Source organism: Galleria mellonella, unplaced genomic scaffold, assembly GCF_026898425.1.
Source record: "Galleria mellonella isolate WM207_F2 unplaced genomic scaffold, CSIRO_AGI_GalMel_v1 utg33, whole genome shotgun sequence".
NCBI lineage: Eukaryota > Metazoa > Arthropoda > Insecta > Lepidoptera > Pyralidae > Galleria > Galleria mellonella.
In genome coordinates this window covers 2,359,413-2,374,394 of record NW_026442079.1, presented here as the reverse complement: position 1 = coordinate 2,374,394, position 14,982 = coordinate 2,359,413, and the positions used below count along the sequence as shown (strand labels likewise).

Sequence of the window (14,982 nt, the reverse complement as noted above, 5' to 3'; positions counted from 1 at the left end):
TGGCATTGTCTAATTAAGGTTAATGGTAAGTATTTACCACAGCCTATAAGACGCTTCCAATCACCTATCCATGTAACTTGAATATGTAGTGTGTAATTTATCGTACCTGTTAACATTAACATAAATACAAAAAGGTATGAAAATAGTACAAAAACACGTAGATAGTTCGTAATGTCGTGTTCAATTTGTTAACACATGTTTTGTATCGGAAATGTAAATATGTAGTAATATTGGAAACAGTACGTATGTATCTATATATTTTCAAGTTACAAATCAATATTGCATTTCGAGGTTACCATTTACTAGTAAATTTATTTGTTTTACGTGACTCGCACATTACTTTTTAACCTATAAAATAGTTACGTTAAAAAGTAATTGATGTGTTAGAAGTATGTACATAATCTATTAAGTATACAAGAAAAAACTGACTGATTGAGGAATGCATGACCAAAATAATCGGTAGTTTTGCATAAGAACACAAAGTTGCTAAGAAAACGTTTTAGAAATTTTCCATTGCAATGGAATATACATACGTGTTTAAGCGGGCGAAGCTATGGGATTAAAGAACAAAAGAAAAATAAACTTCTCTCTTACACAACTTGAGTATTTTCCTACATATTTAGGTATAAATGATCTATCTGATGATGAATGATAATGAAGTATGAATATATCTAAATATATACGTATAATAGTTCTAAATATTTGACAGTGTAATATTACACCTATTTCTTCGCATGCATTTAAATTTGGTCCATATTAAAAATATTTGTGTATCGGTCAATAACATATAATCCCAATCGCTTGCAAGTAATGAAAACATTGTATGAAATAAAATTTATTTGAATATTCAAGTACGAATTAAAAAAAATGACTTGTAGTATGGTTTAACGAAATGGAGGTTTTTTTAAATGTTGTATCTTCCTAAAATAACATTATTTTTTTATTTTATAATATTATTAGTTATTTTATTAATATCATAAACATGAAAGTTTTTGGAAATAATTGGATGCCTGTTACATGATCTCTCTTATACTGAATGTGAACTGTGCGCCAAATTTTAATTAAATCCATTTGATACACAGATAAAAGAGATCCTAAATTAAAATATAACTATTTTTTTTTTCGGATAAAACTGCGGATGTTACATTCGCAGTTTTATCCGTTATATTTGAGTAAAATTTATTTTTTATATATTCGTTAGAAATGACTTTATACTAGGTATAAATTAGTCATTTTATTTTTGATATTTGTCATTTTTTTTTGGTTAATAATCCTGCCATTGATAACGTTAATTTCATTCAATGGAAAGTGATGCCATGCTCCTAGATGAAGCTCTCGGTCTTACGAGTAGCCTATTTACATTTACCTTAAATTGGTATACATTATATGTGGTTGGAAAAAAATAAGCAAAGAGAGAACCATTCCTTGACCGTACGCATGATGAAAGAAGATGCAAAACGCTGCACGTGTATGAATAGTATATCTAATACATAATGGTGGAAACTCACTCTTTCTCCATTCATCGTCCGATGACGAAAGGGTGATTAAGGAACCACAACATACAGTTCTTGTTCACACTGTCCAAAACGTATCCCGTCGAATACAGCGAGACGCGCACTACTACTTCTACGACGGTGTTCTAGATTTTAAAGTTTGCAACAAATTGTTTCTTAAGAGTTTTTTAGCTCGGCGTAAAGTTAAGTGAAATTAGATAGCTAGTATAGCTTGCTACATAGTATGATATATAGCTATAGGTACCCACTTATTTACTAGTAAAATGTAAGTAAAACTACAATTTTACTATAGTTAGGAAACGTTTATTCTTTTACGCCTTAAAAATATCTTATACGTTATAAAGAACACAACATATATCAATATCAGTCAGCACATAAAATACAATAGTTATAATCTATGTTAATAGTTCCATTAGTTGATTAAATTTTAATAACAACATCCAGGAAATATATGAAGATAATCATACACATTATTAAACATACATTTTGTGGAGTTTTGCGTAACCAGTTTTGTTGTGTTATGTTTCAATAGTATCGTATATGTGTAATACTGCAGTATTAACAATTTAAAATAGTGTTTCTTTTGTTCTTTTTTTTATACAACTTAGAATGGCAAACAAGCTGATGGCCCACCTGATGGAAAGTGGTAACCGTCGCCTATAGACATGAGCAGTACCATGGACATAACAGAGTATACTGTTTTGCCCATGATACCCCCCATGCGTTGCCATTCCTGAGGACTTAGGTGTTATTCCTCTGTACCCAGTAAATTCACGCCATATCCCATCCTTGAAACCGAAACACAGCCATGCAAACACAACTGCTTTACGGTTGAAACACGAATGGGACAGAGGTACCCAAGAAATCGACTTTAGTACAAAGTCTCCCTCCCTATCTATCATTGTATTAGATTTGCCGAGGTACTACGAGGTGTACTAACAGAAATTATCTTTAAACAAAAGCCTTTTCAATAGTTGTAATAGGTAATTATTAATTACCTTCATTCATGAATATTTACAGTGATTACGTATGTCTTTTATATGGTATATTGCTATATGGTCTCTAAATAAAAAAAAAAAGTGTTTTAAAAGCACCTTCATTTATATTTTTATATGAGCACATGAGTGAGTCACTAAATGTCTAAATTATACTAGCCATGTTTAATTTAAGATTTGCATTTATTTTGCAGTAAATAAAATAATGCATATCAACATTCTTGTCTCCATAACATACTTAGAGCATTTTAGAAAGAAGTATTGCAGGAGCTAATGTACGAGTATAAAGAATTGAACTAAATTATTTGTAGAATTTTTATTTTTATGTCTACCAATAGGTAAACAGATTACATAATAGTGTTTGTTTATGTATGAATCATCCTAAGTACTGTTAATACCTAATTACCAAATTATGATGAAATTCACATCTTAAATCAAGAAGTTTTATTATTTTTATTTGCGAAGTCACACACGTTTAAGCTTCGTGTAAACATTATTTCAAATTTTCACAAAATTGTAGGTACATATAGACATTTAAAATAGCTAGCAGATTGTAAAAGTTTCGAAAATAATTCTCAAAGGGGTAAAAAGGGAGTTTGGATTTAATATGAAAAAATAAGGAATGGACGACGGCGAGCAGGAAGCCGAACCGGAAATTGGACGGTGGATGGATGGACGGACGAAATCGACGTCGTTATTTTTTAATGAATTATTGAATACAATCGCTGGTGGCCATTGGAAGAGATCTATTCTTGAATTGTAAATATGTGGTATGTATTTAGTTATATATTTTTGTCATTATTATAAATATGTATTTCACATTAGTCACATTCTTTAACTACAGCAGTTAAATTGTAATGATATGAAATATTTATTTGCTTTAAACAGACATTTAACATAATAAAGGTCATGTGACAGAACTTTATGGCATCTGTTTAATTACCTTAAAATTGTAGGCGTGAAATTTAAGTAGCTGTATTTTTAATTTCTTTTCTATACTATGATAAGAAACCTAAAAGAGAAACTTGCAATTGCGGTTGTGTACTATGTATTTCTACAGATAACAAACAATCTATTTAGGTATTTTAGCGTCCCTCTTAAAAAAATAACCAAAACCTAACTGCGGTTGCTAATTCGCCTACCAAACGTGGTAACCACTGGGAAAATCAAGGAGGGTTTTATTAATGGTTGACATGGTTGGCATGGGAAAAGCCTTATATTTCGTAGTGGACAGTTAACGGTTGATATAATAATAAAGATACTTTTTCAGTTATAACGTAGTAGTATATTATAGTAGTAATACTATACAGTATGATATAAACATTTTTAGTATTCATTATTATAATCAACGAGCCTGAGCAATTTTCCCCAAAGATATATGTGTATGTGTGGAAAAATGAAAAAAAATATTAACACGATGTATCCAGTTGTTGGACACCAGCTGTTCCATATGCTACTTACCGAGTTAACCCTATATATAAAGTACTTATTAAAGACAATAGTGGCAGTATTCGAAAGATGCGCCATTATATATGACATCACATATTAAATAAGCGTATGTACGTTTAGAGAATGACATTTCAGAAACATTTTGTTTCAACCGACTTCAAAAAGAAGAAGGTTGTCAATTGTATTGTATTTTTTATGTTTATTACCTCCGTCTGTGGTAAACTGATATGGAAAATTCTTTTTTTTATTCGAAAGAATATACTTATAGATTGGTCCCATACAAGTTGTTAATATCAGTTCTTTAATTTACGGGTTTTTTGTGGAACACAATTTAATTATCACTATAATAATATGAATATCATTCTTCTAGCGTAACAACCATCATTAATTCATTTAACACCTACTAATACTCGAGTTCTAGGAGGATACCTTTACTAAGTTACTTTACTAAGTCATAAAATTAATCAAAATATGATTTCGGATTCACATAAATGGTATACTTATTGATTAAATATTATAACTGTTTCTAGATTTTTGTATATTAAGGTTCATAATTGTTTGTGTAGTGACGTCGTGCCTCATCATAGGCCTCCCCTATAGACTGCCATAAGGAACGGACTCGAGTCACCCGCATCCACTAGTTCTCTGCAATGCGTTTGAGATCGTCGCTCTATCTAGTGGGAGCTCGTCTTCCTCATGCAATTTAAATTCAAAGATAAATAATGTAAACTTGAATTTAATTTAATAAATCTCTAAACCCAAACTTTTAAGAGAATATTACGTATATTTGTAAAATTGTTATATCTATTTTGGTAGATAATTGCAAGACGGTTCATATTTAAAAATCTATTATTAGTAGTATATTACGTTGGAACAGATTTATTGTATGCCTGCCTGCCAAGCGTGACAACTACTGGCATAACCCTTATAGGGGAGGCCTATGTTTATCAGTGGACACTTAACGGCTGATATGAATGAATGAATACAGAAAAATATTTGTCCAAGAAAGATATATCTCATTTGATTCTATTATTCAATAAAGTTAATAATGTAAAGAAACGCACCATCACAAATAGGTAAATTATCTGCAATCATTTTTTAAACTTGACCTATACTTTAAATCATAATTGGTAGTCATCATTCACAATATTTAAAAATAACGCCATTCATACATTATGTTAACCTCTATACGAGAGACTCAGTCCTCGTTTGCATCATACCATTTGGCGTGCTAGCTATTACGTTAGCAGTGAATGATTATAAATAAATGAAAAAAGCACCTTCTATTTTTACTGGTGAACAAAAAAGACTTTCTGCGCACTATTTTCTCTTGCAAAATACAACTGTAGTGAATGCAAAGAAATATGGCACTGTGCACCGAATGGGCGACTTTATTAATTTTGTGACTATATTTTAGAAATACTTTTTAGCCAGTATTACAGTTCACGTTATGATTAACTATAGTATTAACTACCTATATTAAGCTATATGAGAATATATTCGCACTTTACACGAAGTGATTATCGTATATCCTATGTTTCATAACCCGTAGGACATGTAAATACTAAAACTAATCTAGCTATAATTAAAATATTACAAAATATTAATGATGCCAGTAAAGTAGGCTAACAGAATACGTTTTGAAATTGGCAGGTAACAATAATATTTACAGTTTGTTTCAACAGAACTAATGAAAATATAAACGAATGAATACTAACTAATAGTATAAATTTAAATCAATTATTAGATTGAATATTTCTGTTTGTTACTAATTTCATTTGAGAGTACTTTTGTGATTATTTCAACAAACTTATTTACGTTTTCATTAAGTTTTATTAAAACAAACTCGACTATAAAATGTGTTCAAATGATGCCGAGTTATGTTGTTTGACATGTCATCTTATTTGGTTGCTGTATGTAGTAAATACAAACTACTTACAATAAGAGATTATTCTATGAAATATGCTAAATAAAGAACATATATGCTAGTTATATCTAAAAATGCATTATCAATTGTTTATAAATATGTTTATTAATTTTTAACTTTGACATTTTGCAAAAAAATATTTGTAACGTAATTTATAAATAATAAAGTTATTTCTAGACTATCCAAATGAAGAGTAATTAAATCTATTTTGACCTCTTTAGATAACACTTTCAAGATATTATGATATGTACATATTTTCTGAAATACTATTACGATTTGTCAAAGGATATATAATTTCATAGTCTTGTATATAATAAAATTTGAGTATCCAAACAAAAATTGTGACGTGTTGAAATCCTTACAATAAAAAGTTATTGTGAATTTGTTCATATTTTCTTCTCACTCTTTTATAATAGTAATAATACTTTCTCAAATAAATGAATGAATTAAAAGTAATTGTTTATAAAAATATTTTGTGATAAAAATTGCACTATAAGCGAATGTGTACGCTGTTCAAACGACATATCCAAAAGTCATCAGTCTTGTCGCAGCACCGTCCTATGCTGATATTTTTTCTTAACACAATTCATTATTCTAATCTAAACCTTTCAATTATTAGAATACTGTAATCCTAAAAAGCAGTCTTATCATTGTTCATTGTCAAATTGGTATCAGTATTAATATTAATTACCATACACATTTCATCATAATAAATTACTAACCAACATTCTTTTTGTCTGAAGTAAGAATATTTCGTTGAAAGCTTATCAAAATTACCTACGAGTTGCGATTTTTAATAAACAATATTATTGAACTATAAATCTGAACGCTTGCTTTGTAAGTTACCACTTGTTTTTTATTTATCAAATGCATTTGTTTACTTTGTATACATAATGAAATATTAATTCTCCTTATAATTATTATAAACTGTTTATATATTTTTTTATTAGTATTACCATAAATAAAAAAAGTTCTACATATGATTGTGACTACGATATTACTACTTATTACTGAATTTTAAATCTTTCGTTACCACAATTAAAAATAATCTAGTTGTTTCTATCATTTAGTACCTATATTGCATTTTTTCAGACATAACTTTCTCTTTTAAAACTTATCGTTAACCAGCCCTTAGATCTTTTGAACAGCGTACATTAAAAACGATACATTATAGCAAAGTATGTTTATTAACTAATATCTTTCTTCTTGTGAACCGTATAGGCAAGATTCGTCTCTTCTTTTTAACACCCAACTGCATCAGCAGATTCCTCGCTTCAATGACTGCATCAGTTCCATCTTCAACCCCCGAAATGAACCCGCTCTCTGGTCTCGAGAGCGTTGGCGCTGTCGGTAGCAACGAAAACCATCGGTCTATCTTAGCGCTCGAAGACAACTGTTGAAAAAAGAAAAAAGGTAAGAATATTTTAGTTTCATAATCGGTCTAACTTCTAAAATTGTATTACCATAGACAGGACCTTTTATTTTAGAATTTATTCAATCGAGATTTAATATCATCATCGACATGATGATTGTTACAAACTCCTTTGTAATTTGTATTTCCAATATTGTATTCTTTTAATTATTCGTTTTTTTATATAATCTGTCAGTATAACTTTTCAACACGAACCGGCGTTTTCTTTCTTACAATCAGTTCACAATAATGATGATATTAAATCTATTGTTGCCGTTATGCCGTTATCTGTCTACTGCTGAACATAGGCTTTCCCCACAGACTGCCATAAGGAACATCCTGAAGCATCTGCATTCATTGATTGACATTGATGATAAATTATAATAATATAAAAATAAAATAATCAAAATCAATATTCATTTCATTTCATAATGAAATTTTTAGATAATTTTGCATTGTTTTTAGTTTTTATATGACAAAAAGTAGCCTATAGACTTCTCCATCCCATATAGTATGCATATATCAAATCTCATAGTGATATTTATAATATTAGTAAGGATTTAGAAACAAATAATACGTTTTCTTTAACTTTGAACTGATTAGTTCTATAAATTGTTTATCAATTAACTATGATTTTAGATCACGGTTTTCTGGTTTAGACCATATTGTGAATGGAACATTTATTATGTCATAATAGTAATAAAGGCATTACTATATTTTAGGTTGAGAGGTGTGCTCTCTTTATCTGAAGAGTTATACGTTAGTTCTCAGGAGTACCAACGTAGGACAGCCGTCTTAGCATAGGCGATAGTAATCACTTCCCATAAGGTGGATATTTAGCTTGTTGGACATCCACCGCTATAGGTAAGTATAATAAAAGCAACACAAGCTTAATAGCTTTCATTTATCATACGAACAGTAGTGAAATATGAATTAATAACTTAAGATTATGTTCTACAGAAAAAAACCGACTTCAAAAGCGACAAAATCTTTTAAAAATTTTAATTTAAAACTAAACTACTAAAACCGATTTTGATAAGATTTCCATGGGACCAATATAAAAGTATATCCTTATAGATAAAAAAAATACAAATCGATTTTTAATCGAACGGAGCTATGAGGTAACAAATATAAAAAAAATCTACCGAATTGAGAATCGCCTTCTTTTTTTGAAGTCGGTTAAAAATATGTTGTTTTTATAATTACATACTATTTTTATTGTTTATATCAATAAATATATATGTAGATATCACTCACGATATTCCAATCGATGTTATTGAATGCATGTCAAAAAATAACAAGAACAAATCAAAAGATATTCGGAATACCTTTCATCCATCATCATCAATCAATACAATATAATACGAAGTCTCTCCGCAGCATCTGCGTATGTGTGCGTATTAAACTAGAAAACTACTGAAAGTATTTCATTTTGTCTTCCTGTGCATAATTCATAAAGGTAACATTTTGGGGCGGAAGGGATTGTTAGTAATAGGGAGGTTAGTCCCTATTGCTATCAATATACCCTATCCGGTCGACCTCCACGCGGTTCCCCCTGGAAATTATCGTGACTAATTTATCGTTGAATTCGTTACGATGGGCTAACTGACTTGCCTTTTCATCCTCACTTATCACCTATATAGCGCAGGCGGGGTTATCATGTTATTTTTACCCATTAATAAAAAGGTAACATTTACATTAGCTAATTTATTGTCAAGGAAAAAATAATTGCCTTGATGGCATGTTGTTCAATTTACTTGAGTACGCGTCTTGCTTTAAAAATATCTGTTTCGATATCGGTTTACATAATATTTAAATGTAACTTTTATTTTTAGGACATATCAACAATTAAATATATTTTTAATAGCTAAAAGTATTGGAAACCGACTTGACTATAAAGATTGTGTGTATAAATAATAGAACAAAGAAGGTATAATATGGTAGGGGTATTGGTTTATTACTGTGTATAATGTGTAATCGTGATGTAATAAAACTTTCCTCAAGATATATTAAGTGGAATATAAAATACTTTTTTATGATCACAAATAGCAAAGTTTACATTTAACACACAAGTGTTATTGATTTATTAAGTATGTTATCTTTCCCTCGTACCACTGCTAAGAGATACGAAGACCCATTTATTTTATTGAACGTTGTAAGTGTGACGACACTGTTTTTACACTATTATTCACAACTCAATAAAATATTGTAACAGGATAACATCAAAGACAAGAATTAAATCACTGTGAAGTCTTAAAATGAATGCGCAAGAGCAAGACGTATATAACGGTAATTACATCGGTGCATCTTGTTCTAAACTAGATCTACTGCTTATTATTTGTGTAGCCCTGGTAAAGTGGTACTCTCTACCCTGTGCCGTGTTGAGTGCGGCGCCTACACTTTTGGTTACAGAAAAGTGCGAATTACAAATTTATTTCAAAACTGAACGAAGGAGCAGGACAAAAATATGACAAAACTAATTCAAACAATAGACGATTTTATAGTACATTAAGATATAAGATATGATTCTATAGAATTTGCAGCTAATAAAAATAAAAATTTACGAAAAAGGAAAAACAAAAAGGGAATAGAAAATTATAAACACATACAGTTTAAGAAACAAAAATTGAACAAATGGAATAGAGTAAATTTGCAAGCTGTATAGAAATAAGACCTAGCAGGTCGCTTGAAAAAAAAATGACTTAGTATCTGTGATGCAAAATATTGGAAAAATGGTTAATTTACCTATTCGAGACACAGAAATATGTGACGCATATCATATTAATTCTGAGAAAAATATATTTCATGCTGTGAAATCTTATAACCGGGAAAATAAAAATAAATTAAATACTACTAGCCTACAAATTGACTAATCAATCAGTTCGGATTTTGTTTCCGAAAGGTTAACATTAACATATCAAACAAATATAAAGCTTTTTTAGCGACTCAAAGTATTTTTTACTTATACTAGATAAGTACGAGTAATTATCGTTACCTACTGCTAGACGTCGTATGGAAAAATGTATTTGCGTAAGGCTGAGGTTTTGGAAATTGTACGCGTTGAGGTTGAGTTAGAAAATTTCAATCCATATGAATAATTGGCATGAACCAGTGTTATAGAAAATTTTTAAACAATTAGAATTATTGATAAATAGAACAAATGGTTGTGATGTAATAGTTTTGTCGGAGTATTGGTTGAACAGTAGTATTAATATTCTACATCTAAACGGTTAAAATAAATAACAGACAAATTTTCGCTTTAAAAAAATAACGGCCTCGCTATTTATGTAAAAAAAAAATCTTTTAAAATAAAAATCTAAAAACATAATTTAACGGAATCAAATTGTTTGTTTGTTAAATTTGGAAATGATATTGTAATGATCTATCGGTCTGGTTTCTAGCCACAGTAAATACGGGATTCCTCATTGAAATAATAATATTTTTTATTACAAGGGTTTTATTGCATAAAATAAAATACAATAAGTAGGCCATTTTATATCTACATTAATAGATACTTAGTGCTAAATCGAGCCAATAGATGACGCTGTTTTGCATATTGTGCCTTAACAGTTACGGAATAATACTATAGTCATACATTATTCGAGTATTCTGACACTACCCTAAGGTTAAGGTAAGGTCCCCATTACGCACGAAGTTGTCGACAAGTATGTATACCTGGAATAACTTGTCCGATTAGGTAAGTCTAACTTCGACTGGAAGTCAACTGACGATAGCAACTCGGCCGGGCAGCGGTCAGAAAATTACGCCACATCTTCTCATTCAAAATACCTTAAAGTTTAAAGACAAAGGTCTTTAATCAGTGTGTGTTGCCAGTGATGATCTATGGAACAGAAAAATGGTCCTATATGGTTGCCTGTATACAAAACATTCAAATTACTCAGTGAGCTATAAAGAGGATTATGCTCGGAGTTTCTTTGCGTGACAGAATCCTAAATGAATATATCCGCAAAAGAAACAAAGTGACCGACATAGTCTGAAGGATAAGAAACTTGAAGTAGCAATGGGCTGGACACATAGCTCAAAGAACCGACAACCGATAGGGAAGAAAGGTTCTTGAGTGGCAGCCCTGTATGGGCAAACGCAATAGACCCACCCACTACCACCCACCCAATAGATGGAGTGACGACCTCAAATGCATTGCAGGAAGAAAGAAGGATGTACAGGAACCAAGTGACTTAAGACCGTTCCTTATGGCAGTCTACGGGGGAGGCTTTATACTTATTTATGTATATATATATTATCGTCTAAAGGAACTTAATAGTCGAGGGATCGGTATCATCGTTTCTTTTAAAACCTTACTAAAGCATAACTATATATAACTAGTTGTTTTCAACCCGCCTACCAAGCGTGACGCAACTACTGGCAAAACCCCCCAATAGGGGAAGACCAATATTCCGCGATAGATAATTAACGCCTGATATGAATAATGGATCTTATATTTATCTACATATTAAACTATAGGAACATTTATTTTTGATGTCCTCTGTGGTTAATTTACATTTCATTACATTTTGATATTCTTAGCTCGCTTTAAGATGATTGTGATGAATTCCTTTGTTTTTGTTACAAACAAACTATAGATGGCCTTTATGCAAATTTAATTGCCCTATAATGTGAATCATGCCAGTGAACCTCTAGATATTGTAGGATTTGAAATAATTTCAGTTCGCAATCGTGATAAAGGTTGCTTAAAAAGGTGCATTAGGTGAATAGTAATACGATTCATTTTGTATAATCTGTCGAGTTAGGTTGAGAGATGATTGATAATACTGGAGGTTTGTAACGCAATTGCAAACGACATACTTTATTAGATCGATCTCAATGGGGTTCTGCCTTGTAAAATATCTTAGTAAAATCTTGTTTAGGTATATGAAACCATCGAGAGTTAACAATACTTACTTTTTTAACTCGTGAGGATCTTTGATCCCCTATATATTTACCCAACATTTATGTACTAAAGCGTAGAAAATTATATGAGGATTTTTTTTAAATGTATTAATAAAATAGTTAATAAGAATTTAATAAAATAGTTTTATTATTACAGTTTAAGCATAAAATAGCCCCCTTATATTAAATAAGAACATATAAAAACCGGTATTATATTTTAGTTACTTGCAGGAAAACCAAAAACCAAATAAAATTGTTAATATAAAAATAAACTAAAGTTTTTCCTTATTAAATTATGTTATGGTTTTCGCCTTCTCGACTTATGTCGACTTTAATACATACCCTGTTCTGTACCCTACAGGAAAAAAGGTACATATGCCCCTGTTGAGGAATAATTAAATTTAATTACATTATTTCAATATTGTTTAATTTTATCTTACTAATATAATAAAATTGTAACTAGACAATGTCTGTACATGGGCGATATTTAAAAGAAATTTATCTAAAGGGTCATGATAAGAGCAGTAGAAGTCAAAAGAATAGTTTTTAGAAGTTTTAGAAGTCTCCCTGTATATTTGTTCCGGTAAAAAGTACTGTACCAAATTGGATACAGATTTCTCAGTGGTATATCTCGACGCAGCGGCAAAAAGCTAATTATAAATAGACATTGTAATATAGTGTTTACCTGCATTACCTCTTATAATTTTTCCAGGTAGGTACCTAACTTGTAACTTTGATTCGTGACGGATTATATCATATTACTTCAGATTCTCCTAATGACCAAACACACGGATAAAGAAAAATAGCGACAGTTCTTAATTGCCTTCCAGGCCACGATTTCTTTCGGAAGCTCAAATTAACAGAAAACGTAGCTGCGGAATTCGTGCTTTTAATTTTATTTTATTACGTGGAGACTTTGGGAGAGAGATAAAAACAGAAGACAAGTGGCATTTTATGAAAGAATCTGAAAAAATTTTAATGATGATAAAAATTATCAGCAAATTTTCTTTTGTACCGAATTTGATTAATAAACGTTTTTTAAACATTTTCTTCTAACCATTTGTAACGTTAATTGAAGAAAGAAAGAATAAATACTGTTTCAGAAACAGATAATACACGTAATGGCAAGAAAAGGTCAATCGGATCTGTAATACAAATAAGTGAATAAAATAATAATAATAATAATAAATTTCTTATCCTGGGGCTCTGAACACCGGCCGATTGTTTTTCTGCCGGGAGTTAGTTCGTCATTTCTTATCTTAAGGAGAGATTTTTTTAAATAATAATAATTAAAGATTGTCTCACAAAAAAAAACCGACTTAAATTGTGGCAAAACCAGTTACTATGATCTAAAAATTAAACTACTAAACCGATTTTGATAAAAATTTTATGAAACTAATCTGTGAGTATATTTGTTTAGATAAAAAAATAATTTGAATATATCACATAGCGGCATACTACAGATGAGTACTATATAATCGAAAGACATACAATTAGGGCTCCATACCAAAAGGTTTTGGTATCTACCTTATCCGTCCGTCCATATGTATCAATGTTATACCTCAGCAATTAATAATGCTATCGATTTGAAATTTGGATAGTTCTACATATTATTAGCTCTCAGATATTGCAATAGAAATAACAGATTTTTATTTTCTTTGCTAGAGATCTGAAATGGATACTAAAAATTTCAAGAGCCTTATTTACATGTTTAAAGTGTGTGTGTGTTTTTTTTATTTATTTTTATGCTATTTAGTTTTTAATTATGATTGAAAATATGAGAAAATACCATTCCTTTTCTTATCTTCGAAGTTTTTGAAGCAAAGAATCTAAAATAATTACAGTTTATAAAGATATATAAATAAAGGTATAAGCTCTGTTTTAGAGAAATTATTAAAAATTCTCCAAAAGGAAAATTAGTTATACGGTCCTGTTTTTAACCATAATTATAAAATAAGAAATTACGAATTATAGTATCAATAATAATGACTATTAAGTGTTTATTTCGTAATAAAATGCAATAAAGTCAATTTTATGGCATTCATATTTATGTACGAATCCCTCGGCCAGTGAGAACATTTCGCACCTAGCCGGTTAGCGCTCTTCATTCTAAATGTACCTATATATTGTGCTAGGACCAAACTCGCAACCTTTGGGAGGTGATGAAGTAAGGTAAATCAAAATACGACGATCGTCAGATGACGTAAGTTTGAAATTCAAATTATGTACAGTTATAAGCATATTCATTTATTTATGGAAGAGTATGTGAGAGAAATACCTAAATCTTATTATTAATAAAGAACACATCGGATAATTTTTATGTTCCCCGTTCTCAGTGATGATTCATGATGTTTGAGAAACTTTAAGAGCCAGTTTTGGAGACCCTCATTCATTATACGTTACCAGAATTGGACCAGACATATTTTTATTCCTTCAGAAATTTGCTAAAATTTATCGAAGGCAAAAAATCCTTGCCAAATTATAATGATAGGAACTTTTGAATAATTCATTGATTATCCATGAGATTTTTATGGGGGTGGCATAAATAATAAAGACCAATGCTTTTGCTACAATAACAAATAAATAAATACAAACAAAATCAATAACTGATATAACAGTTTACGCTCGACTTAGTCACAACTGTGCTCATTTCTGAGTGATAAAACGAACATATCATACTTTAATAATTTTAAAAGATAAAAAATAAATTCTAGTAATAAGATATTAGTATTGTTTATACTTTATTATAATTCTGCTAAATAAAGTTATATTACAGAA

At 30.1% G+C, this 14,982-nt stretch overlaps 1 protein-coding gene across 1 annotated transcript in view; it reads right to left on the bottom strand.

The window, feature by feature from the left end:
- Positions 1 to 1,794: 1,794 nt before the first annotated feature.
- The window catches only part of LOC113518831 (carboxyl-terminal PDZ ligand of neuronal nitric oxide synthase protein), a 239,020-nt gene continuing 225,832 nt past the window's right edge, over positions 1,795 to 14,982 (bottom strand). The window contains exon 10 of the mRNA XM_052896545.1: positions 1,795 to 7,278. Coding sequence (XP_052752505.1) covers positions 7,054 to 7,278 — 225 coding nt within the window. The 3' untranslated portion in view covers positions 1,795 to 7,053. The remainder of the gene's footprint in view (positions 7,279 to 14,982) is intronic.